Source organism: Agelaius phoeniceus, chromosome 4 (genome assembly GCF_051311805.1).
Source record: "Agelaius phoeniceus isolate bAgePho1 chromosome 4, bAgePho1.hap1, whole genome shotgun sequence".
Lineage (NCBI taxonomy): Eukaryota > Metazoa > Chordata > Aves > Passeriformes > Icteridae > Agelaius > Agelaius phoeniceus.
Genome location: NC_135268.1, coordinates 62,178,752 through 62,206,547, shown reverse-complemented (window position 1 = coordinate 62,206,547; position 27,796 = coordinate 62,178,752). Strand labels below are relative to the sequence as shown.

General features: G+C 39.8%; 1 protein-coding gene across 13 annotated transcripts in view; it reads left to right on the top strand.

Annotated features, from left to right (window-relative positions):
• The window catches only part of C4H4orf50 (chromosome 4 C4orf50 homolog), an 85,883-nt gene that overhangs the window by 32,974 nt on the left and 25,113 nt on the right, over positions 1-27,796 (top strand). For 9 of the 13 annotated variants that reach the window (XM_077177717.1, XM_077177712.1, XM_077177719.1 and 6 more), the window contains one exon: positions 633-875. In XM_077177717.1, coding sequence (XP_077033832.1) covers positions 633-842 — 210 coding nt within the window. In that variant the 3' untranslated portion in view covers positions 843-875. Of the gene's footprint in view, positions 1-632; positions 876-1,981; positions 2,388-19,679; positions 19,795-27,796 lie in introns of all 13 variants that reach the window. The other 4 variants (XR_013182161.1, XR_013182162.1, XR_013182163.1 and 1 more) reach the window with 3 other exon arrangements.

Genomic DNA, 27,796 nt, shown 5'->3' with positions numbered 1-27,796 from the left:
GTCTGCACTCAGTGAAGATATTCTAAAAGGATAGTTTGCTCTGATGTTAAAGTTGATTTAGATGTGAAATAAGATCAACTGAATTAATATTTTTTTGTTTTGAATAGGAGGGTCTGGATAAGAGTTCATGCAGTTGAACTAACACACTTTTGGAGTCTGTTCCGCTTAGCTTTTTTGAACATTCATAGGTAGACAAACCTGAATTAGTTGTGCAGTGTGGAGTGAGAAAATATGTTTGTAAAAGAATCCTGCTAGAAATTTTTAGATTCTTCAAGAGAACTGAGATAATTTTTAAAATTAGGAATTTTTTTCTAGTTTTAATCTAAGTTTTCTTAATAGCCCAAGGCAAATTTTCAGCTGTTGTTAAACCTTAGAGATCTTTTTTGTTTTGTTTTGAGGATGACTTGTTGAATATAGGATTCTTTATTTGAGAGGTGGAGGAATGCTCCACATCTGAAACAATTGGTATGCTATCTTTTCCCTTATTTTGCTAAATGTAGTTTATTTACAGTTAATTTCTGTGAATATTTCTTTCAGACAACTCATCCAAATGGCTTCCACTAAACCAAAATGAGCAGCATTGGAAAACTTAATCTATCTTGAATTTGTTAAAATGCTATTTTCTCTTGCAGATGCTGCCTTCCTCCACAGATGTTTCACAGGCTAAGGGACAGCCAGAGGATCGTGTGGCAGGTGCCAAAGGGAGCAGGAGGATTGGGTCAGCATCTGGTGACTCTCAGCCAGGGATGGGTGGCCCCCACAGTTCTCCCCTCACCCCAAAGCTGTGTGCTGGTTCTTCTATTGGAGTAACCAGCCCAGAGAGGATCACAGCCTTGCATTGAGAGCTGAGAGAAAACCACCCCAAAAACTGCCAGGTCAGTAAAAGTTTTCTCACTGGTTTTAGTTCAGTGAAATCTCTTATTCTTGGCAGAAGATACAAATGTTTGAATGATTCCTTCCAGAGATGCAGGGTTGATTTTTAGTTTACACAAGCTGACAAACTGTTTAATGTTTTTCATTATGCATTTTCTTTTCTATTGTTTAAGAGGGGCTTGGGACTTACAAAAATAATTAAAAGATTTTGATTTCATCATGGTGTACCTTTCTCTATGGTAAGATAATCTTTGCAAATTGTTGGATGTTTTAAAAAAAGTTGTTACGTTGATCTTGTCCTACCTTTTTTCCCCTCCAATTCTTTTTTATTTTTTTTTTTTAGTGATCCAATTATTCCTATGCCCTGAAGCTCTTTATAGTAATTTCCATTAACTGCAGGAATCCTGTTAAGAACAGAGCTGATCAATTGCAATTGCATTTGTGACAGTCTGCTGCTAAACTAAACACGCAAGAGATTTCAGCCTCTCTGGACAACATAACCTCTCCAATCTTGTATGGGAACAAAAGTCAAATATGCAATTACTGGGGCCAGTTAGGTAGAGTAGGTAAAAATAATACTCTAGTGAAGTTCCTTTATAATCTTGGATTAAAATAAATGCAATGAAACAATTAAAAGCATCATTTTTGCTTTTGGCATTAATGAAAAGAACATGTAAGATGCTGAGATTTCCTTTTAGTTAAGTAATTCATCATGCAATGAAATGGTGACTCAGAATTTGGATAATATGTTATCCTGATATAACAGAGGGATATATATATAATAGTTCAAATCAAGTTTCCTGGTCCTTTTCTCTCTCCCACTCACACAGAAAAAAGACCAATGAAAATATGGCCATGAAAGAAAACCATTATGAACAGAAAAATGCAAGTAGCTCTTTGATTGATCTTCGTGAACTCAGAGATTATTTTTTTATATAAATCATATGGATTTTAATTAAATCCCAATGAAAGAGGACATGGGCCTCTTGTACAATTATAGGGAGGCCACAGCTGAAATCAGCCTCAGTGCATAGAGCATCCTGTTACCATAAAAGCATACAGCAACACATTGGGACATCCAGGTTTTCTGTTCTCCTTCCCTCCTCAGATACCTCCAGCTGTCCTCTCCAGCTCAGACCCATGGGCTGGTCCCAGCCTGCCCTGATCCCTGGGGGAGCCCCCTGGGCTCTGCTGCCAGGGATGAAGGATGCTGTGGTGCCCCTGGACCGTGCCGGGCTCTGGGCCGCGGAGGGGCGGGATCGGAACGCGATGATCAATTCTGGGGTCAGATAATAGGAAACCAGCCTGCAGGTGCTATTGCCCAGGGAATGAAACACAAAAATGCCATTATGAATAAGGCATGGCTCTCTAGAGAAAAAACAGATGGCTCAACCTCAGCTACCGCAGCAGAAAGCAATTTGCCAGACGTGTTGTCAGCAAGTAATAAAGGTCGATATCCTGTGGGGAGAAATCAGCTGCATGGGAAAGAATAAAACCTGCAGAAATAAAACAAGGTAAACATCTTAGCAATGGGATTTTTCCCATTGATAAAAAAGTACTTTTTTTTTTTTTTTAAATCACAGATATTTTACTACTTATCATGGCCGAGCAAGTACTTTGAGAGGACTGGAAAATTTATGTGGAAAAGAGCTGTGATAGTTTTTATGATCAAAATTTCATAGAAAATTTTAGATGACTGAAATACATGGATTTTTCATGAGCCAGGCCACCTCCCCATTTTCTTTTCACCTTTTGTTGGTGATTTGATTTTCTTTTAACTGAAATTGTGAAACAAATCTATTAAATCACTTTTGCTTTTTTGTATTACCTATTTATTCAGTGTGCAGTGGCAAGTTCTGAAAGAACATCTCCCTTGTGTGACTGTTTCCTTTGGAATTTCAGGAAATTGTAGTGTCGTGGACTTCCTAGAAATTAATTTTACAAAAATTAGGGGGTAGATTTGCTGTGTTTCTTTACTATTGGGATATTTTTAAAAAATATTTCCTTTTTCTTTCTATAGGCCCAACTGGAGCAGGACATTCAGTGTATTGCTGTAGGAGCTAGTATCTGTAAAATAGCACCCTTCAATTGCTGCTTTTAAGTAAAAAATTACAGCTTGAGTACCTTTACTGGACCTGTCAACCACCTTCTTTAGGGGACTGCATGTGTATTGTGGGCACAGAAATCTGTGAGTTTAGAGGATGCACAATGCAGGCTGCACCCTGTGCTGCCAGACCCCTGCCTCAGGAAGAAGGGTATGGAGTGCCAGGCCAGCAGTGCTGGCACTGCCAGGACAGCACTTCCTCACAGTCTGGCTCAGAAATAGTTGTGATCTGGGCTGCAGGAGCCTTGGGTGCATCCTGGCTGTGAAAAGGAGGAGGGAACAGTGTGTCTGTGCCGCTGCATGGGTGCCCTGATGCTGGCTGGCTCTGGGAAGTTTAACTGAGCATGGTTGTAAATTCCACAAAATACTGATTTACACTGTGATCTCACCAGAGTTAGTACGTTTGGAAAACACCCATTATTCCTGCATCTTTATCATTATTCTGTATTTTTCATCACTTTTATTAGAAAAGGGCATTCGCACACAGTAATGCATGTCATGATTGCTGTTCTTTTCCTCTGCCTCCATTGATTACCCCAGCTGGTTCATAGTATGTTACTACTTGTTTTTTGGGAGCCAGAAATAAAATGCCTGGTTTTGATGAAATATTAATGCCCACGCTCACACTTTATTGTGGAAAGCTGCCTTCAGTTGCTCAGTAAGGTAGCATTACAGCAGGAACTGAATTGCTCTTCATCCAGCACAGCTTTAGAAAGCACATCCCAGATGCCAAGGGAAATAGTCCCTGGAAGTGATGCTGTCGAGTGCTGCCTAAGCAGGAGGTACCAGTGAGATTCCAAAATGTGGGCTTTGCTTTTATGTGTCTTTCACTTCTTCCTGATGCCTGGCCAGAGCTCTGTAGACAGATACACCTGCTATCCAGCCATCAGCTGCCTTGTCAAGTATTAAGATATTTTGATAGGCAAAACCTCTTGTAATTATTGAACATGGTAACTGTTACATTGATAAAATGATGCTTTAAGAATTAGCCATTGTGAGAACTTCTTGGAGCTTTATCTTGCTGACAGTAAAATACAGGGCATGCCAGTTCAGTCTGAGGTCAGATCATAATGCATGAAGTGTGCTGATAATAAGGATATTAATAATAATACTCTGTGATACTATGATAATCAGTCTTTGTTACCCTAGTGAAGCAATCTACTTTGTTTGGGGCTATGGTGACTTTCCATGAAATTAAGCCTTTGTCATTCCAGTCTCTTTCTATCACAGATAAGTGTGGTTTATTTTAAGTGTTCAGGCTTCACTTTAAGCTAATTAGGTTATTTGGCCCCATTCTTCCTCCTGCTGGAACTAATAATTTCCTGAACAAGGGCTGTAGACACAGAGATGTAGATGGAAGAAAAGACATTTGCAAGGATATTACCTGCATTGAAGCACAATAATTCAGAATGGACTCAAGCAATTCATCCAGCAAATGGATTCTGTGCTGGCACTTCGCTGCTTTGCTTCACAAATCACAGATTTCAGTTAAAATTCTGTAGCCCCTTGTGGTTTTAATTTTTTAAGACATCCATTCTTCCTACCACAAAGCATTGTTTAAAGATGTGCAGACATCACAGTTACCATTTGGCCAGCTGTTTCAGCTGCCTTTAATTTCTCTTAATTAAAAATGCAGAAGTTTGGACACTACATTGGAGGAATGGCAATAAATTAGCAGCAATCAGTTTGCAGGAGAGCTGTATGCAGCAGCACTGGAAAAGGTGAGTCAGCTAAAGGTTTCCTCTTTTAAACCTCTGTCTTACTCCATTTTTCCCACTACTGAATGGACAAATGAGAAGTGATAGTAAGATCATACCAAATAATTATGCACTAGTTGATTTACAAGAAGATAAAAGGGTACATTGCACCATCAAACAAGGAACTTCAAATTATTTAAACATGGTCATTTATAGGAACCTGACCCAAAATGTACAGTGTCAGGCCAGATGGTTTCTTTATTGGTGTCCTGCTGAGCTGAGGTCCTGTGGGAGTCTCAGCTTACTCAGTGAGTTATACAGGATAATTAATTTTGTCCCTTATTCTGTGAACTATTTGCTGGGTTTTTTCTATATTGAGGGGGATCAGTAGCCATGTGCTTGCAGAGTAAATCTGAATTGGCCTGTGTTGAGCCACCTGTGGTCTGCTGTTTGCTATCCATGGACCTGCATGAGTGGAATGGCATTATCTGTGCTGGATGAGGAGGGTATGTGGAAGGAAGCTGGATGACGGCATGATGCCTATTGACTGGTGCTCACTGAGCCTGCTCCCCATTCAGACTCTTCCTCTCCCAAAGATATTGTTTGAAACAGCACAGAAAACTGTTTTCTGGGATCAATAGTTAGTGTCAAATGAATGTTTATTAATATATACAGGCAATATTTGCCCAGTTCTTTTTTCTAGATTTGAGCTACCTAATACTGAAAGCAAAATATCTCTTTTAGCAGCAAAGTTATATCTTTTGTCTCTAGTTTCAACAGAAGTATTATTTAGAAATAGAATTACATAGAAGTAGCAACCTGAAATAGTGCATAGTGCTTTCTAAAGGCTGTGTGAGAGATAAACATTAAAAGGAAACTCATTTTGTAGCTGAGACTAAAAATGTACTGTGGAGTAGTCAGTACCCACATGGGGGAGGCATTGGAATCTGAGGATGAAAAACCACTGGAAAGAATAGCCTTTCTCCTGTAAGAGGTGAAAAAAAAATCCATCACTTTCTTCCAACACTGAATGAGCATTTTCCTGAAATTAAAGAAAACTAATAATCCTCCTGCAGTTGTGCTTTAGCTGTTTTGCTCTTCTCTGGTAGGTGAAGTCATAAACAGGGAATGTAATGCCAGTTTTTATGTTCAAATGCAAAGAACACCTAGAATGACAGATCATGCATATTTTAAAGGGTTCTCTTTAGTCAGTGCAATTCCTGTGTTAGACTACTTCTCTGATTTTTCAGGAAAATAGCATTCATAGTATATTTTTTTTAATGGTAAATTGCCCTGTATTTTGTCTGCACTCAGCTGTGCATGCAGTCTCACTTAACTAGAAAGAATTCATCCTGCAAGTTAGAAAGGTAAAGTTGCCCATTACATCTTACAAATGTGTACAACAGAAATGGTTTGATCAGAATCAGTGGGAGGAACATGTTCTCCATCCCTCTGTGACAACTGATAGGCTGGAGAAGGCTGGGAAGGCACAGGGAAGTAGGGAGGATGACAAAACTCAATTTCTTTCAGGTAAAAGATGCCAGGATCCTAGGTTGTCCTGTATATTAAACATTTGTAGGAAATGCAGAAGGGTTGCTTGTGAAGCCTGCCACTCCCCATGTATTGCTTGCCTTGTGCTATGGAAAGCTTTCATTCCCATAGGGAATTTGGGAATCAGGTCTTATGTTCAGTCTGTAGTCACTCAGTTTCATCCTCAGGACTGGTATTTGTAGGAGTGAGAACAGAACAAGTTGCCCATGATTAAATCCCTAAGAATACCTCTTTATATTTTTTTTTCATTAGCAATTCTGATTTGTAAAAGCACTATCTGGTACCTTCTCAGTAACAGTCTTTTCATTGAGCCCATAAGCTGATGGATAATAAAACCCCTAATTAAAACCAGATAATGCATGAAAGATTTCTACAGTGCAAACCTCTCTTAAGGCCTGATTAAACCAAAGGACCTCACATATCTCTTTGCCCAAATGCTTTCTCATCAGGTCAGGCACCTGGAAGCACTGACTTAGGTCCATCCTTCTCACAATTCCTTGTTCTTGGGAATGAGGAGAACAACAAAGGCTGGGACAGAAAATCAGATATTTCAGAAAGAATGGCCTATTACATTTAGCTAGGAATACAGTCTGTCAGCAGTCTATCTGGCTCTGATCATCCTATCAGTCAGGGTAATGGTGAACCATAGAACAATGTGTTCATTTACATATAAATGTCCATAAAATATTTATGTGCATATATATACACATATATATGTGTATAATTGCATGCAGTTTGGCATAAATAAATATGGTTTAAAATAATAGGGAGAAGTGATTTTCTGCAGATCATTCTTTTTGGTTTTGTGCTTTGTTTTTTTTTTTCTGTCTTGGGATTTGCAAGTACAATTAAGGACAAGAGTAGAGACTCATTTCTTTAATTCTTATTTTAAAGACTGAATTTAAACCTTAAATTAAGAGGGAACTAAGACTATGCAGTGGCAGTTCTGGTTATACCTTGACTACACTGCAGATTAAAAATCCAGGTATGTATCAATCTATCTTTTCCTTTCCAAATAAACTAGATTCCATGGGAAGGACACTCACTTGTGTGCCCCACATGCCAGCCCTAATGCAGATAACAGTGGGACCAGGCCAGCAGGGGACACTTTGTCCTACAGGAGCTCAGCTCCCCGTTGTCTATTTTGCTGCTGAAAGAGAGGGGGAAAAAAAGATCAGTGGTTGCATAAAATATTGTTAGCACAATTTTGCTTTTATCTGCACAAACCATTGAGCCTTTTCTGAGTAGGAGTGAGGCACCCCTAGGGAAAATGTCAAACTCCTGTGGTGGGAGCCAGACTGACTTGCACCCTTGTTAAAGGGCTCTTGGACTGTGGCCACTGTCATATTTCATGTAATGTAAACTATCTGCCTTTGGAAATCTTAATGTAGTGTGGAAAGTTCTCAAGAGAAAAGGCTATGACTTCTGAAGTAGGCAGGTATTTAAGAAAAGAGAGAAAAAAGCAAAAGAAAGGAAAAAGAGCCAGAGGATCCTGTTACAGATGGTGGGTCAGGTTCAGCTGGGTGCAGGAGCAGCTCAGTTTCAGCCTGGTGGTCCAGAGCAGCTGTGAGCCTGGTTCCCAGGCACTGACACTGTGTGTTCAAGCCATTAGTGAACCAGGTCAAATATCTAAGGCTGGAGAGAGAGTTCTTTTTTCATGGGTTACTGGCAGTATTTAATCAGTGATTACTCAGAAATTAAGATGATACCTGTTCTGCTTAGTCACTATGTTTTATATTATGGTGTAAGAATATGGAGCAAAGGGGAATTTCAGTAAAGAATTGCTGGGAGTTTATTTTGGACTTGTATTAATTGCTTTAGGAAAATTTGGAATTTGAAGTGCTGTGGCTTGTCAGTGGATGGCTGGCTGGCAAAGCCTCCTTGAAGGGGAAGCACCTGGAGCACATTGCTGGTTTTTATAATGTGGCTCCAAGGCTGAAAATTGAGAGTGACTCTTTCTCACCCTCACTGAAAGCTGCAGCTAAAAAGGGAGGTTGTGGTTGTCCCTTGCCCCCACCATCTGCTGAGTGCTGCCTCCCTGCTTTCCCTCTGTGGGCTGGGGACTGTCTCTCAGCAGTCACATCTCCATTTCCAGCTGGCTACAGAAAGTCCCTTCTGGTAAATGGGCTTTAAAATCTCATGGTGAGGTTGCCTAGCTGAAACGTATTGATAATTTGTGACTGTTTGCACAGAGAGCTTTGCTTGGGGACACAATCCAGTTCTTGTCTCTCAGAGGAGCTGATTTAAAGGAGAAAATCTACTCCTTAATGCAGGCACTTTGTGATAGCAAAGGACTGGGCTCTGCTCATCCCTGCCACCCTTACAATTTTATGTGCCTTTTCTGTGCTAGTTATAATCACCAATATGATGTGGTTCCTGAATTAACAGTTAATCAAAGACCTTTTGTGGTCTTTGTGGGTGGTAGAACTTTTGCAAATGACTGTTTAAGAATGAGCAGACAGGCTCATTTGAAGTACCTGGGCTTGGCAGAAATAAATAATAAATTTACTTTATATAGCTCCAAATAATCTAATGTCTCATCATTTTGCAAGGCAGAAGTGTAATGTCTGTATCCTATGAGCATACATATCCTGATGAGCATAACCAGAAACCATTTCTGTCACAATGAGCCTGCTCCAAGAGCAGATGACCACAGAAGGGGCTGTGCAGTAATTCTGGAGAATTAGTGGTGGGTAGCAGGTGGCTGGCCCTGAGTGAGTGTTGGAGAGCATGTTGAAGGCCATGACCTCTTCAGGGTTTTGAAACCTAAGAAAGAAAGCTGCAGCTGGTGTGGACAGGAATCATGGTCTGTTACATGGACTGAATCAGGTTTATTCAGAAAGTACCTTGTGTGATGGTGCTCTGGAGAGCCAGAAAAAAGCACTACTTGCTAACAAATAATGTGGATATCATTGTAGGATTCTGCTATAGGCTGCCTAGCCTGGCCAATGACACTGATAAATTGATCTTTGAGGAATGAAGAGATTCCTCTAAATCATAAGATGAAGGGGAGTAGAATATAGGTAAATAAAGGTAGTATAGAAAGTAATCTTACCCCCTAAAGAGTTGCAGCTGAGCCAATTATTAGAGATTGGGAGCAGGCCTGATGTTAACAGGCCACACCTGTAGCCAATGAGAAGAGTGCTATAAAAGAGTGGATTGGTGGGAACTGGAGTCAGTTGGCTGCTGTGAGAACAAGGAATAGTCAGTGCCTAGAGGAGATGCCTATGAGAAACATCAAGGAGGTATGAAACTCTAGCAATATAGAACCCTTGCAATGTAATGACAGCAAAAAGAAAGGCAGCTAAGAAAGATGCTCTCCTTGATTTGCTGCTTGTTAACAGAGAGGGCCTTGAGTGAGGTGGAGATTGGTGGCTGTCTTGGCCACAGCAGCCAGTAAGTGATTGAGTTTAAAATCACTTGTTTTAAACTGGAGGGAAAGTGCCAGCAAAACCTCAGTCCTGGAGATGAGGAGAGCAGACTCCTGACTGCTCAGGGAACTAGGGAGTAAGGTTCCCTGAGAAAAAGCTTGTTCAGATGCTGGGGTCCATCTGTGCTGGTCAGTTTTTAAGCAGCACCTCCTAAGGGCACAGGAGCAGGCAATTCCTAAATGTCTCAAGTCTATCAGATGAGGCAGAAGGCTGTCTTGGCTGAGCAGGGATTTTCCTTTGGCCATAAGGCAAAAAAAGCAGTGGAAGCAAGATCAGCTGTCATCCTGTGTGCAGTTTTGGGCATCACATTATTAGAAAGATATAAAGCAATAAGAGTGTCCAAAGGAGGGCTAAAAGATGATGATGAGCCTCGAGGGGAAGCTGTGTGAGGAGCAGCTGAGGTCACTTGGGCTGTTCAGCCTGGAGGGGACTGAGGGGAGACCCCACTGCAGTTACAGCTTCCCTGTGAGGGGAAGAGGAGGGGCAGGCACTGAGCTCTTTGTGGTGACAGTGACAGGAGCCAAGGGAATGGCCTGAAGTTGTGTCAGAGGAGGGTTAGCACTGCATGTCAGGAGAGGGTTTTTCATCTGGAGTTGTTGGGCGCTGGAACAGCTCCCCAGGGAAAGGTCACAGCAATGAGCCTGACAGAGCTCAAGAAGTACCTGGACAGTGCTCTCAGACATGCGGTGTGATTTTTGGAGCTGTCCTGTGCAGGGCCAGGAGCTGGACTTCTATGATCCTGCTGGGTCCCTTCCAACTCAAAATGTTGTGTAATTCTTTGATTCTGTTATATCTGATATCTGCATCTTTCCCAGAACAGCAATTCCTGTTGTCCCTTTTGGAGATGACTCTGAGACTGCCATTTGCACTGACTTTTTCATGTGGACAGACAACTGATTTAACATTTCCTGGTCTTCCCTGGTGATGAGACATCTTTATTAGGCTACAGAATTTAGCTCTTTATTGCTTACAGCTCAGCCAACACTGCAGACCTTCAAGCAGTGGCTGTCAGGTGTCTGTCCCCCTGGCAGGGAGTTGGTTACCATGTGTTTAAGAGCTAAGCTGAAGTCATGCTCCAAGGAGTGGCATTCCTTGGGACATGTATAAGTCTGAGTTAGTCTCCTGGTGTCCCTGCCATCATGAAGAGAAACCATCTCTTGATCTACAGGACAGGATTCATCTCATCATAATGTAGGTCTAAAATAGGCAAGATGATCTGCACTCTAGAGGTGCCTTTTCAACTCACTGACTATAAAGATGAGTGGAATGGAGCTACCTCAGGTATCAAATCCACGCTGCAGGAAAAAGGGGAGGTGATTCCCTCCCAAGGTACTTCAGTAGTGGAGTGACCAAGGTCTCGTGGTGGTGATCTGGTTGTGCTTAGCAGGACAAAGGCTTGCAGTCTTCCTCGAGTCCAAGGTGACTGCTTTGAACACCAGAGTAGTCTTCACAGAAGAGACAAAGGGACATTGATACTTGGGAGCCTCTCTTTTGTGTTGTTCTATCTGGAGTTTTTTTTTAAATTTTTGAAAGCCTAAGGACTTTCTCTCTGTACTTACAGCTTGAATTAGCTGTGTAGTTTTGTCTTAATTTATGGTCTCAAACTCTGGATTCCCTGTAAAATATTTAGGTACCAGTTTATAACTAGATTAAACAGGAAATGAAATGAGTGTGTATATCTGAAGCCTTGTTGACCTGACAGATTCTCTCAAGGCCCCAAGAGATCAGAAGCAGCATCCATCAAGTGAGGTATTGAGCATATGCCAGGTGTAGTGCTAATGCTTGGGAGCTTTTGCATGGTAATAAGCCAGATTCATTGTTCTTTATCTGCAAAATGTGCACTCCTCTGCACTTGTGTATGCCTCCTCTTGAGCAGTTTAAAAGAGGACAATGCAGAACAGACACAGCAGCTTATAAAATGGTGTATTCAAACATGGATTCAGCCTGAGCTGGGGGCAGTTCTCTGCAGTGGATTAGTGGCTGCAGCACTGCCATTCTCCTGGGAAATCAGCTAAGCACAAGTGTTTCCTTCAGAGGGCTTCTGACCTCTTTTGTGTTGTTCTTCTTAATTTCTGTGTCCTAAGTAAGGTGCTATTAAAGCTGTTCCTTGTTGGAATGCTTCCTTGGGAGCTTTGCAGAGTGAAGGAGGGAAGTGGTTTCTGCTGCTCCTGAATGAAAAGTGATTGCTCAGAGTCCTGCAGGTCCAAGGAAGATGACATGTCAGCTAAGAGTGAGTGCTGCTCTCTGCACTGGCAAACTGAATATTGGGGAAAGAATTATGCTATTGTCAAGACATATCTTTCACTTTAATAAGCCATTTTGAAAAGAAGGCTTTGTTTCAATTTAATAATGGTCCTTGGGAGGAAAAAAATTCTAAACTCTAGCATGAAAGCAAACACTCCTTGTCTGTTTTGAAATAAACATACTGTCTTACTGTCTTCTGCAGTACTGGGCTGCCCTGTAAATTTTAAGGATAAATAGGTTATGAGTGAGACAATTGCCTTAGCAGTATTATTAGGAGCAATAACTTCTGTTGTGGATAAATCTGACCCTTTTTAAAATGTAGAAACATTCCTATTTTATTACTCCAGCCTAGCTTTTCTCTCAGAAGAGGTTGTCCTGTCTGTAAGTTTTATTAGAGATGTCATGATATGCAATTTATTATGAATTAGTACTTTTGAGCTCTCAGTTGAACAGAGGTTGTAGCAATACATTGTTTTGCATGTCTCAGCTGCATACTCTGGAAGCTTAATACTGGGGGCTTCTTCCCACTTCAGAATGACTGTTTTGGGACTAATTACCAGTTCACAGAATTCTACAAAATATCTGACACTGCTTGTTGAATTCCTCCTTGATTATCAGTACTCATGGAGCTGTGGGATCCTTTGTATTTTTGGATTGCTGCACCTGAACCCAGTGTTATCTGTTAGTGCCCACACCATTAAAAAATCAACTTCTAATTTATTGCCTAATTTATAGGCCCACTTGATCGATCTATGACACAGTTGAACTCGTGTTCAATGATTAATGTGAAATAAAAGGTAGTGTTACATGGCCCAGTTAGATTAGATGCTCTTGATCTAGTCCTGTCAGTCAGCCACAGCTGTTAAACATTTTATGTCCTCACATAAAACTGTATTTGTGCTGCTGTCGGTTTTCTGGCTAAAAGATCATATTATAATTAAATAACTAGAGTTTATAGGGTAATTAGCCTTATATATAATCATAAATTTATAGGAGGACAGGCTTAAACAAATATTGTTTTTGTCACATAAAATGCTACAGAAATTTTTCAATGTCATAAGAAAAAATTAGGAGTTCAGATTTCATTGCCTTTCTTTTAGGTGGTAACAAATACCTCTTATATCCTTGAAAATGCCCCCTAAAATATTGAATTTGATTATACATGCCGTACATAATCACTTAGGGTCAAAGATGAGGATTCTTTGTGATTTTTAAATTTAGGTTTTATTCAATGCAAATTTACAGTTGAAGTATTTACCCTTTGGACAGTATAAATGAAACTAGCAGGAAAACCTCAGTGTACTTTCACTGGGACTTGGTAGCATTCCCCTTTTTAAAACCTGGCAAGTGATGGGGCTGCTGAGGGGGCATTTCATCACCCTGGGCATCAGAAAGTGGCTTCAGATCCAACTGCTGCCAGGACAGTGTAGGCTTAATGGGAATTAAAAGACTCCACAGATCTTAAAGGAATGTTCTCATTAGGAAGGACACTTTTCTTCTCACCTTTCTTGTGTGTCAAGATCAATATCTCATCAGGGAAACCTTCAATACAGAGTATTTTGAACAAGCATATGATAAATAATACTCTTTTTACTATATTTGGGCTGCAGGAAAAATAATTTTCCTGGTGTAATGAGTGATAAGTAGAACAAAGATCATTTGGGAATAAAATGTAGCTGTTTGATCCATTTGATAATTTCCATCTGGATGGCATTTTCTTCCCTTAAAAGGGGAATGGGAGCTGCCTATTTCTAGGCAATCTGTTGAGTTTCTTTCACAGAAAAGGACAGTTCAGCTTTTCTTTCCATATGGGCATGTATTATTACATTTACAAACATTTTGTTCATTTTTCTTTAGATCCTCTAAGAAGCCTTAATTCTTAGGTGGGCTGGGATATGGGTCAAATATTCTTGGTTTTGGTTTTTTTTCCAGAAATCAGTAAGAGAGTGGAAAGATTGCCATTATTCTGTATAGATAGGTACTAGTTAATTTACTAAACCAAAAGAAGCCTTGCTTGTTGGAGCAGAAACCAAGTTAGCTGTAATGAGGCTGGAATTATCATTGTTCCTCTGGGCCTGACCGTGCTGGAGGAATGGAAGTCTGCAAGCGTGACTCCAGGCTATTGTGGGATCCAAGTCATGAAATCTTGCTCATAAATTTAGCAAGTTCCACCTCAGGATTCTCCCTCTGGAACAGTGAAATACTCTAAACATTGAGAGGATCATTATAATCGTAATGTCATCCTGGCTAACCAAAAGAAACTGTTTTCTTAGTACAATGAGGTGACAATGGTTAATGCTGTGGTTTTGCCACTGCCCTGGGACTACTGGATCTTGTGCATTTGTATAATTTTTTACTAACTTTTGATAAGGTTCGTGTATTAGAGGCAAAACTTGAGAGCTGCTTCCCTTCAGCACCCTGGGCAGGCAGACAGGTTGGTTCCCTGTTGGCCTGGCTGAGCACAGTCATTCCAGCAGGAATCCCTCCCTCCCAAAATGTCATGAGGTACCCAAGTGCAGTAAGCACATAGGCATTGATGCTTTTTCCTTGGAATACTTTTATTTGAAAAGTGATTCAGTTCTCTGCATCATATTTTGTTTTGGACACATCAAGCATTTTCAACCTTTGGAAAAGTGTAGAAATCTCTTTCCAATATCTCTGCACATAAAAGCAGGAAGGAGCATTTGTAGTTTAAGAGGACAATCCCATTTTCTTCATGAAAAGCCAGTGTGAAGGGTTTTTTTTCCTTTGCCAAACCCATGTGATGGAATCCTGCAGAAATGGGATATTGTGTCTGCCTGGAGCCAAGGAAAGGTGCAAAACTTAGGAAAAGGGTATGAATCAGTGCCTGGTGGTTTAGGCACTTCCTTCATCCTCTTCTTACTAGTAGGCCATAGATGCTGTTTATTCTCTTTTTTGGTCTGCTGTGGCTGTGCCCAGACAGCTTGATTGCAGATTCACCACAGAACAGTTCAGAGTTAAAACAGCCTTTTTTTGCTGCCACTGATAATCATATGCCACTATCAGCAAAATTGCCACCTGTAATCAGATCTGTAAGAGCACAGATGGCTTCCAAATGCACTGATTCAGTACCAGAGCTGTGATTTTAGCAGCAATTGCTTCTTAGCATTTTGCACCTGGAATTTTTACTAATTTTCATATTTATTAAACAGCTGTAAATTGAGACTTCCAGCTTGGAGGTACTTGTGATCTAAAGAAGTTTGAGGATGATTATACTCCCATTTCAACAGAGGCTTCTCCTGAATCAATTGAAGTTCAGTTAGGAGTTAGGGTCTGGTCCTCAGAGGATTTCAGTGCCTTGTCAGTCTAACATTTAATTAGTGAGTTATGGCTTTTGGATTTCAATGCTTGCCTTTTTTTTTTTTTTCCTTAATTTCCCTTGTCCTGTCTACTTGTTGGTGACCTGAAAGAGAGCAAGCTCTGCCTGCTTATATGGTGGACTTGAAGTGAGTCCAGGCCATAACACTCATGTTTGGGATATGCAATCCAAAACACAATTCCTAACTTCCAGAAAATCTGATTTTTTCCGTGTTCTGACCTTTAGCAATCTGCACCAGTGAGCAGAGCCATGTCCCAGGCAGCTGGTGGGAAGGCTCTTGCCTCTTTCACAGTCTGCATCTGATGTGGGAAGGGGGGCCCTGGCAGACCTCACCCACCAGTGTCCCAAAAACAAGGTTTTCCCACTGAGGCGATGCAGATCTTCTCTCTGCTGAGAAGTTTAGAAATTTCTTGTGGTTGGAAACAAAGGATTCCATGTGGCTTGGCTGTCTGTCTCCTTCAAGGGTGTTCATAACTGTTGTGTGACAGGAGGTGATGAAGAAGAGTGTTGGTCAGGTTTCTGGTGACAGAGAGCCTCATTATTTATGTAGTCCACAAACCACAGTGAAATTAGGAAGGATTTAAGGTTAGTGGGCTGAGTTGAGTAGAGGTTTCTTTCCTACTCATTTTTAAAGGAGGTAAGGAAGGAGAGGAAAAAGATTTAAGAGAAGAAACAATGGAAACAAGAATCTGTCCAGAAACAGAAGCGGAGACTGGTGAAAAAAGAGATGAAGTTGTGTCAAGGCAGAAGCACTAAGAGATGAACAGGCAATGTGTATTAGGAAGGACAAAATTTTCGTGTCAATCCTTGTTTCTCAATTCTGATGGTTATGCTTTATAAATCATACAAATACTTAATTCCATAATTACACATTTAATTCTTCAATAAAACATAGTTAAACCCAGAAACATGATTTCTGGTGAGAATATGAAAAACTTCCTTCAGGGGTGGAAGGCTTTATATACTGCTAAATGACTTATAACAGAAGAAATTATAGGTACTCTAATTGCTTGTCTTTCTCCAAACTGGTCTTTGCCTTAAGCATTTTCAACAAAATAAGTGTAATAATATTCAGAGTTGTCCTGGTTTAGGGCAAATTTGGTAGAGAGTTTCCAAAGGAGGGCCCCTCCAGAAAGCAAACCCACACAGCCCCTCTTCCCAGCCAGTTTGGGAAGGGTTTTCCTTGGGGAGAAGTGGAAAGAACCTGTTTATTTAACAGGCACAGCACCCCCCAGCACACAAAATGAACAATACCGGATGACACCACTCTGAAAAAGATGACAAACTCAGAAAATCTCTCTCGGGGGTGGTCGCTCTGTTCTCAGTCCCTCCGGCGCTGGGGCAGCTGCTGCAGGCACAGGGTGAAAACTCTCGATGGTCCCAGTCCGGAGCAGGTTCGAGATGGTCGAAAAAAGGAAAGGAGAAACAGTCCAGGAAGAAATTTGGCCTGTTTAGCTAAACTAGCTAATGAGCAGAAGCAAGAGTGAGAGAGCAAAGCAAAAAGCAAAAGCCAAAAAAGCAAAAGCAGCACTAAGTACTGCCTGTCTCTGTGTTCCACCAGGCTTGATAAGAAAACCCAAACAAAACTTTCACTCTTCAGTGCCAGTCTTAAGGGCACAGAACATAATATCCAGCATAAACAGAACACATGAATGGGGATACAAGCACCATAATGTCACCCTAGGACAAGAGTGAACCCTAGTTCTGGACTGTCTTGTGTATATGCTGCTCATGTAATAATTAAAAGGGAGAAAACCAAGTTTTTATTAGATTTCTTAGAGAGGCATTTGAAGAAGAAAATGTCATGTGATACATTAGGCTATTCAAAATGGGGAGAACAGGGGGAAGAGTGGAGCCTCCTTCTGTTCCCCAGAGTTTCAAGAATTCATGGCTGAGGCAGTCAATGTCAATATTTTTCATATGAAGTTCAGTCTCACCATGCTGGAGGCGTTTGTCCCTCCACAGCAAACGGCCAGAATTGGAAATCCTCAGGTGGGTTGACTCAGATGGGAAAGCACATGTGCCTGGCTGGGCCCAGGTGCTGAAGGGCATCTTGGGGGAGGGAGAGAGGGGGTCAGGATGAAGAAACAGATGTTGTCTAGGCTGGAATTCCCATTCATTTTCTTTGGTCACCTATGGAAGTCCTATGACAACATGTTTGCAGCTGAGAGCCTTGTCATAAGATCAGCTGTGACAAATGCAACTCCTGGTTTCCCATAAAGAGAGCTGATGTTGGTTACCTCTATGTCATTTTCAGTTGCTGTTGTGGATTTCCTATTTTTTTCCTCTGAAAGAATCTTTAAATGAGACAGAAGTAGTGTCTGGTTAGCTAACACAAGTTTAACAGCCAGCTGAAATTTCCTTCCTTTGCCAGAGCACTTAGAGCTCTCTTTGTACACTCTAAGATTTTATCCAGACAGATCATGACTTTTTCAGTCCTGGTGATGTGTAACAGTTGGATCTGGCTAATACCTCTGTCCTTAATGAGTTATTAAAGTGGGCAGCATAATTAAAATTTATTTTAGGCCTTTTTCAGATCTTTTAGTTATGAGACAACAGTGGCTACTGCTGCCAAAAGTGGTTTTGCTGTTGCTGAGTCGTGGCAGGACAGGGCTTGTGCACGTTGTGCCTGTGTGGTACCCCCACACCTGCTGGCACTGTGACATGGAAATCCTGTGAGCAAATAAGGTACAGCATTCAATTTGCTGTAAGGCATAATGTCCTAAAAACTGACTTCATTCTTACTTGCAAAGTTACTTCCTCATGTGTTTTGTAGGCATATATTAGAGCACAAGTGGTGAAGTCAAATAGCCAGATTGTTGGGTTTTTTTTCTTATGCTTAGAGAAAGGAAACTTGTTTGTGGATAGGATAGAAATATGTTTATCGTCAGAAAAGGAAGATCCATAAAAAATGAGCCAGCAGCTGAACGCAGGTTACTTCAGGGAAGAGATGGGGACAGACTGGTTCTCTCCAGGGCTTTCATCATTTTCTGCTCAAGGATTTCCTGGAGCAGAGTTGGTTTCTGTTTGTTCAGTGAACCTTGATGGATTTTAAGTTGTCAAGGCTCTCTTGAACCCATATAAACTTTTTCTCTTAGCAGTATTCCACGGGAAGGAGTCCCACCACTTAGTTACATGTTAAGAACCTCTTGCTACCAGTCAGTCCATCCCAGATCTTGTCATTCCTGGTTTCCTTCTCCACTTAGGTATAGTCTTACCCAAGTATCCATCTTCACTATAAAGTCTGCACAAGAATCTATCTAGCAAATGTCTTAATTCTCTCTTAGCTTTTGGAACCAAAGCTATTTCATGTCATATATAAGGTAAACATTTTGGAAAAGTTCTAAAACCTCTCAACCTCTCTCCTCCAAGATTACAGTCCTTATTGTAAATGGAGTTTACTTTTTTTTTTTTTTTTTTTTTTTTTTTTTTTTTTTTTTAAAGGGAGAGTACTCACTGGGCCAATTCCAGACCACAGGAAAATTTTGGAGGTATAACTAATACTGTAACCTGTGTTCCTTGTCACAGGAACGTAGGATAAGTATTGAGATGGTGAACTAAATTACACAATAGACTTTTTTTTTCTTAATTCAGTTAAGTACTTCTGTTTGATGTACTATTTTGCACTCTAGAAATCCTCAGTATCAAGTATTGTCTTCTGTTACTACAGTCCAGGCCAAAGTAAGCAGAAAAACAGAATGAGAGTCTTTTCTTGTGAACCCTTTGGAGCTGTGTACGCACAATTAACCTCTCCAGGCTTCCTCTTGCCTTTTCACTTGCTACCCATTCTGATAGAACTTTTAGAACCAAAGTCTTAATGTCATTAAATCACATTTCTACCCCAAATTCTCACTTGTTCTACTGTTGAATATTAAGAAAGACAGTCAGCCTTTTCTGCTTGAAGTGTTGTGTTTCTCACATTCCTGCCTTGTGAATTTCGCAGCTATTTATTTCAGATATTGCCTTTTTTATTCCATCCCATTCTATTACACCTGCTTCTTTTCATTCACTATTTTGTCTGTTTAGTCCACTTTTATTAAATAATTTTACCACCACATATTTTAATGCAAATTTTATCCAGACTGCCTAGCTAATGCTCAAGATAGTGACTGAGATGAGTAATGTTTTGCTAATCTCCAAAATATAGAATGAACAGGAAAAAAAATCACAGTATTGCTCAGGAGTGGTTGTCCCTGTTGAACCAAAGCATTTAAAGCGTTATCTGAAACTGCATTGTAACTGGAATGCTGCATTGGCCAGGGGGGTAACAATTGACTTAATAGCACCAACTCAGATGAAATGTGCTGAACTCGGGACACTGTTAAATTGACTTTTCTCACTGAAACAAAAGCTCCAGTGCCTGCTTTTACACTGTGTCAGTGATTGAAAAAGCTAATGAAAACACTCTTCTTGCTGTATGATTTTTGTTTTCTCTCCAGGGATGAGTTTACCAGTTGGTTCAGTCTGTTTAATTTAACAGTGGAGAGAGGCATCCTGATGTTCAATTCAGAGATGAACTAGGATGTTGCAGTAACTTACAATGCAGAATGCAAGGTAGAGTGAATAAAAATAAACATTTAAAGTTTAATCTCAACAGCAAATAAGTTTTATTTAAATTTCATGCTTTTTTTCTTATTTTCATTTACATAGAGAAAACCCTCTATGCTAATTTTTAGGAGTGTTAAATTTCAAATAAGCACATTGATCTTGAAACACTCAATAAAGTCAATAGAACCATTTCTGGTGACAAATGCACATCTGTCATTTTTTGCACAATGGTCACTGACATATAATCTATTCTGTTGCCTTACCAAAAAAAAAATAAAGCCAGCAAACTAAGTAGAAATATATGTCATCATAATAGTTTTAAAATAAACTATTTAAAATTGGTCTTAATGTAATTATTATATTTTTAGCTGAAATACCATGTTTATTTATATTTCCTATTCATTTTAGAAGGCTGAGTTTCTTGCTCTCATTGGTTCTGGTCCCTCATTTGGACTTGGCCAGTACTTGGGTTGTGCTGTGTTGCTGAGTCAGCCAGTTTGTGTAAACCATTTTCCTGCCTCTCTGAGCTGTGTAAGGCTTGCTTTGATTGCATTCAAGATCCACACAATCTTAACCTAGCACACTTCACCATGCCCTTGAAATTCAGCAGCTTTATCCTTTTCTGAGGTACAGAGAGATTAAGTCCAAAGTCATGCACAGTGTGTAGCAAAACAGGATATCAAAATCTGGTCTAAATCCAAGGGCAGTGTACTAAGCAATGGATCCTTTTACACCAAGAAGGAAGAGTTTACACATTTTTACCCAATACAAATAAATGTATGAAAAGCTGAGATGTAATTTTAATGGGAGATTGATTTATGTATTAACTAAATACTTAAGAACTTATGTCTGGAGAAAGGTGACTTGAGGGGACCTTGTCACTCTCTACACCTGCCTGAAAGAAGGTTGTAGACAGGTGAGGGATGGCCTCTTCTCCTGGGTAACAAGTGACAAGAGGAGGGGAATGGCCTCAAAGTTGCACCAGAGGAGGTTTAGATTGGATATAAGGAAAAATTTCTACACAGAAAGGGTTGTCAAGGATATGCTGCTCTGGGAAGTGGTGGGGTCCAAAGGTATTTTAAAGATATGTGGATGTGACACTTAGCAGCATGGTTTGTTTGCTGGTGGACTTGGCAGTGCTGGGTTAAGAGTTGAACTTCATGGTCTTGAAGTTCTTTTCCAAGCTAAACAATTCTGTGATTCTGAATAGATGTAGTGCTTGTGAAAGGTCCCATCCTGATTCCCTGGGACCTGCAGGAGTCCTATATTCATTAACAGACACAATAATTTGCACTGATCTAGCTACCGAAAGCTTGTGTGGACTTGAAAGAGATTACTTTCTACAAAAATGAGAGTTCACAAGCTGTATTCTGATCCTTTGCTTGCCTGAATGCTTAGATCACTGTTCATGGAGGAAACATGTTACTGGATTCCTCATGAGATTCCAGGCACTTACCTGCTGCTCCATCTTCCCCTTCCACAAATCAGAGTTTCCTCTCTTCCAGTGTTTCCTCTGTCTGCCCCATATGCCCCTTCCACATTTCACTCCCTCTGGAGACCTGCAATGCTGTTAACATTTTTCACAGCTCCTGGCAACTGGCTGGACAGGAGACAGTGGTTGCTGCAGCTCACTTGGGTCTCAGTATGTGCTCATTTTAACCAACACATCTGTGCTGACTTAGTCAGGATCGCTTGACTCTCTTTCTGTTATGAAAATTCAAATAACTTCCTGATTAATCATTGAAAATGCATTCTAATATCAATATAGAAATTTAATACATTCTCCTCTTTATTCTGTTTTGGTATAGATGCAGTATTAAGGGTATAAAGAGTTATCTACTGTTATCTCTAGTTTAAAATTATGTACTCTTTGCAATTCTTCAATATCTTCCTCTGCACATTAATTTTAAATATGTGTCTTTTCTGCCCTTGCCATTACTCTAAACACAGTCCCCATGAGTGTAACACCACTGCTCCTAGTCATCCTGTCATTTGGATTTATGCCAGTGTTATCTGAAAGGACTTAGGAACTTTCAAAGGGATGTTGTTTCCATCTTCTTATCAAGGCCTTGGTCCTGTGTCATTAATTATAATAGTAGTCCCATTTTCTTTATTGTTATGCAATGGTATGTGGCATTCATACAATGATTTGTGGGTTAAGATGTCAATATAGACACATGCATTTAGGAACAGATCTTTAGGCTGTTTAAATTGTTTTTGTTCCAACAGACTAAGATAGTAGTTGAAGAATTTTTTTGCTCACAGTTGCTATATGTTTGTATCCAGTTTTTTTGGTCAATGTTTATACTGTGGCACTCAGGAGAATTTTTTGCAAACAGAAATTTCAGTTTCATGGCTGAAGCCCTTGCTCAGCACCAACTAAGAGCTGATTCTTTGAGTAGTCCTTTTGAAATCCACTGCTTCCTGATGATTAAGTTGTGCTTTTGCCATGCAAAGCTGAAATTAAATCCAAATGATCCAAATTAGCTCAATGGACTGAAGATGTACACACCAACTTGAAAGAGAATTTGGATATATCTGCACAGCCCCAAGCAGGGGGGAGCTGGCATGAATGTGTGTCACTTCATTTATGCAGTGAACACTGGGTCAAGCTGGAGAGATTCCTTTGGCTTTCTGTAGCACAGGTACAGGCAGACCAATCTAGCAGCTTCCTGTGAAAGCCTGGAAATGTATCTTTTGTTTGAATTAGCCTGAGTTACCTGAATGCTAAAGATGTTTAATTATTTAAAGATGCTTAAGCAAGTCAGTTACCTAAATATGTATGTGGGGAGGAGGGGAAGAGTAATGACTATAGGATTTGGTCTAATATACCTAGCCTGGCTTTTTCAATTTTTACATATATATTACTGCCTTTGTTTACATATATATTACTTACTTTATAGCCTTCCTGCAGTAATTGGTGGATGTAAATCAGAGGATAAGCTTGAAACCAGATATTAGAAATCTTTAATAGGACCATTTCCAGTCAGCCATGTGAGTACCACAGCTATGCTAGGGTCAGAGAAACTGTTATGTTTGTCTCCAAGTCTGACAGAAGATCTACTTGCCCTTGAGTCCATCTAATCAAATCATAACAAAGTAAGTGCTATGAAACATAGATCACCCTTTAATAACCAGCTACAGCTTCATGACTACCAAAGGTAGCAATCTATCCTATATTAAATCATACAAACATGTGCTTTTCACATCCCCTTTTTAACTGTCTTTGTTTTCTGCTATGGTTCTACCCAAATGAGGAACTGGGGAAGTCTGCCATGAGTTCAGCAAGTACTAAGGTAACCCAAGTCTTTGCTGAAAGATTATTTATTCTATTAATGTTTAATCTGGAGCAACCACTGACCTGCATAATTTGCTAGAGATGGGTAAGCTGCTCCCTGAACACCTCTAATGCTCTCATGTTTTTCCACTTTTTAGAAGGAATGTAAACAAATAAACACCAAATACTGACCTATGGAAAAAAGATGTGAAAGAAGCCAAGAGTACTTGGTATTGCACATAAATAAATAAATAAATTTTCCTGTCTGTTTTTCTGAAGTTCCTCTGGGGGCTCATCAGTGCCTCTGAGCTGGTTGGCTGCTCAGGGGCTCTCCTGGCATGCTGAGGTGGTTCCCAGCACACAGAATGTGATGTGCCTTCTCAGGCACACATTATCTTCTGTTGGGATTTGTGGTTGTCCCCCCAGTGAGCCCCTGCAGACACCAAGTTACTCACCCTGAGCAGTGGGATGAGGCTCAGTGGGGTTGTCCTTGGTGGTATTGCTCCTGCTCAGCCTTATCCATCTTTTATGGATATGGGCTCTGAATGCTGAGGCAGCTTCTGAGTCTGTTACAGCAGCTCTTTAAGAGCACATTTGCAGTTATTACTCTAAGTTCACCAAGATTTCTCTGAGCTAGAGTTAACTCTGAATATTATTTGAAACAAATTCTTTGAAACAAAGTATCTGTGCTGCTTTGCCTGTGTGTCCTTTATCCTGGAATTATTTGATTCAGTCTGTGATCTAAAAATGCTCATTTGACCCTTTGTTTCTCATGTCAACACCCTGCATCTGTCCTTGGAAATTCAGTACCTTCTTCCACTGCAGATACTGGTTCCTTTCTCTGTCAGATGTATGTGGGGATGATACAAGTATGAGAAAAAATAGGAAAAACTGTGTAGCTGTGTGGAAAATGGGTTTATCTTGTCCTTTTGCCCCCAGTCCATCTGATCTCTGCTGCAGGGGTCTCTTCCAGCACCCCACACCAGTGACCTAGGAGCTGCCAATAAAAATTACAACAGGCAAGATCGTTTCTTTCTGTGCCATGTGAAAGTCTCACAGATAGTAATTGCTCCCCTGCAGATGCTGTGAGGGGAGTAGGATTGTCTCAGGGGCTGTTAAATACAAGCATTTTTATGTCAAGGATATTATAGTATTCTCTCCCACAGGAAAGAGAGAACTTTTTTCAATGCCATTAACACTTAGTTCCCTAAAATATTGAAATCATAGACTTGAAACCATGATAATGTTTAGCATGAGATAACTAATTAAATTACAAACAATTTATTGACTTTCAGTGAGGTCTTTATCAGTGGCCCTGATGTCAAAGCATAGTGCAGTGAAGTATTTGCCAAAAATATATTTCAAAAATTTTTAAAGAAGAAAATAAAATCTTTAAGTGGTAGAAACTTAAGAGAACCTGCATTACTCACAAGTGTTCTGACACTCTTGTGTTACAGATTAAAAGAAAACTCAGTGCAATTCCTTTCTCATTTCATATACCACATATTACATATATATATATGTACTATGTAGCACACAAACTACTGCAATCTCTGCTGCTACAATCAAGTAAAACTTTCAGGGTAAAGGATTAGTGCACATTTACTAGCTTGGTCTAGCATTGTATCAGAAAAATTTGTACAGTGAGTACTATTGCTAAAAAGGCTGTACAAAACTCATTTATTTTGCCATTAACATTTCTTCTCTTTCCAGGCTGCCTTAGAAAGCTCAGTCTCTCTGTGTCCATTTCAAATTGGTGTTCAGATTGCTGGTGTTTCTGGCTTGCTGCATGAGGAGACAAATGTCCAGTGCAGTTGTAGGAGAGCAGCCCCATGATTTGAAGTTGTTTTGCTCTGAAAAGCACTAGCCTGTCACCAGCTCTTGTAAGGCAGCAGTTTTGCTCTTCATGGGAAAGTTAATGTCAATGTTTATCCCCACAACATCTCTGTGCTGAGCCCATGCTATTGTCTTTGTGGCAAAAACCTCTTTAATTTAAATATGGGCATATCCTGATACAGAGACACTTTTATGCCAGAGAACCTGTAAAGGGTCAGTATTACATCAATTTATTGGTTATTCAGCAGAAATGGACAAAGTATTTTAGTGCCTTTTTTTTTTAACTGAAGCATCTGCTTGTGATTGCTGAGTAGATATCATGTATCAGAGAAGAACAGAGTTTCAGTTCCTCATTAAAACCAAATTGCAAGTGACAGCAGATGGAGTAGGAGCTGGGATTAATTGTTAAGGAAAGTGAGAGCTGAGGGTGTTTTGTTTCAGTTTTAAGAATCAAACGTCCTGCCCTAGTTAACTCTGAGATATTTGGATTTGATACAGATTGATAAGGAGATTACTGTAGCTGGGAGACAAAGAGCAACCTCAGATCACCTGTTCAGGACCTGATTTTATTCACTCTAACATGAAAAAAATGTTATTAAGGACACAGTGAAAGAGTACTCAGCTATGGCAAAGTTTGCTTTGAGGATTTAATAAAACTAGTATACAAGGACTTATGGGCTAGAAGTACAGGGAATTCAAAGTTTGGAGGGTCTTCTGAAGCTTGATTAAGAAAGTTAAAATTTCTCTTACTGAAGAAAGTAAGAGGCAGATGTTATGTCTTGGTGAAGAGTGAAGAAAAATGCTGGCCTGGTAGAGAGGGTCTCTGATAAAAATATTTAAATTAGATTTTCTATGGTAACCTACATACCTTTGAAGGCAGGTTCCTGCACTGCATGAAGGAAAAGAGTTTCTCACCAAGAATGTGTGTTCTGCAAGGTGTGACAGCTGAGTTTGGGGTTGGCTGGTGAGGCATTATACAGTGCTGGCTGCCCCAAGGTTTCCCTGACATGAGCAGTTCTGTGCTGTACACATCCTAGAATGCAAGTGGAAATGATAAATTCCTGCTGTTTTGGGCCCCTGCATGCCCAGGCTGACCTCAGAAAGAAATTATAGTTCTTTAAATGCTGTTACTGGTTCAGTTTTGGAAATGCTTTGTAGTGGTTTTGACAAACAACCAAGGCAGCTCTTCAGCACAGGAGCTGTGGCAGATCCCTCATCTTAAAATAATAAATATGATATTGTGACACAAGTACTTAGGTCTAAAGGTGGCTTTTTAACCCAGATCAGAGTGACAAATGCTCATGTGTGAACTTGCTTGGTGATGTTCCCTTTTTGCTGGAGATCTGTTAGTTCATTTTCCCAGGATATCCCTCCCACATCAGGTGTCCCTGCACATGTGCAAGGGAGGGCAGAGGCTGTGCTGTCCACTGCCACAAAAATGCAGTCACTCAGCCTCTTGATGACAAAGACAACAAATTTACTCATTTGAGATAGAACTTTGTTTGATTGGGGATTTTTTTTTTTTACCTTTGAAATAAAAATTGGAAAATTGTGATTTCACACAAGTTCTGGAAGGATTAGTCTTGATGACAGATATGAAAAAGTAAAAGGAAATAATCTTGATCTAGACAAATGAGAGTGTCTTCCTTGCTTTTGCTGTATGTTAGTCAAGGCAAAATAATTTTACTCATCTAAATGACAAAGAAGTGATTCTTATGTGTTTATTGCCATACAGTAGATTCTGAATGTTTGCTGGTTTATTTTTAATTAATGCATATAAAACTTAAATTGAAATTTTTCACACAAAATCTTTAGTCTCTGATTGTATTCCATAATTTATTCAACAGATGGAGATTTAATATTTTTAGAACATCTTTAATTTAGTTTAACAAACTACCTTTTCTAACAGAGGTGTCTTTCAGTCTACCTCAGGTAAAATGGAAAACTGCCTTGGCAGATACCATGCTGTAGCCAATAGAAGAGAAAGCTAATGATGAGGAAAACTAATTGTCTTGGGTAAAATCAAAAATTCTGTAACTGCTGATGGACGCAACTTTCTTTTTTTTTTAATAAGAAGTATTTGACTCACATTCTAATCCTTAAATTGCACTCAGATTTCATGTGTTGGCCTGAGTGTTTAGTTTACACTTTTGAAATTAATCCCCTGCTCATTCCCTCTGCTGCAGTATAGATAAAATAGTGCAGCAGGCAAAACTAATTTCTTCTAAGTGACTCTGTACTGAAAAATGCTTTCCAGATGCTGATGGTTTTCAGTTCATCAGACCAGACTAAAGCGATTCCAAAGTCAAGGCCCAAAAGTTGTCCAGTGTGTCCACTGAGGTCCATAATCCCAGTTTTCTGTTCTCTGTGCTCCTACTGCATTTCATTAACTGCTGAGTTAGACAAAGCACAACATATTAATGGTAATTTTACATTTTTACTTTGCTAAAGGTAATTTTATGGTAAATTTTACATTTTATGGTAATTTTACATTTTTGCTTTATCTGTTTTTGTAGTCACTAAAGGTAACTTCAAACACCTCAGTAGGTCAGGCTATATGATGGCAATCTTGTTTTTAATGCTCTCTACCAAAATATTTTAAAATTGCCAAAGGAGAAAATTTCCTTTCTCCCAAATGTTTTTCACAAAATAGAAAATGCCTTTAAAAGCAATCATTTGCTAGGAAAAAAAAAAACAAAACAGAATTTCATAATCAGATATTTTTATACAGTTGCAAACATATGGTCCTTGATTATCTTTGTGATAATAACACAATCTTGAAAAAGCTGGTGTAACTTAAATAAGTTTACATAAAACTTATTTATAAGACAAGTTTTTGATGCTAACACTATATTAAATACTTGCTTGTGTGCTTTTAGTAGAACAGAATAGCTC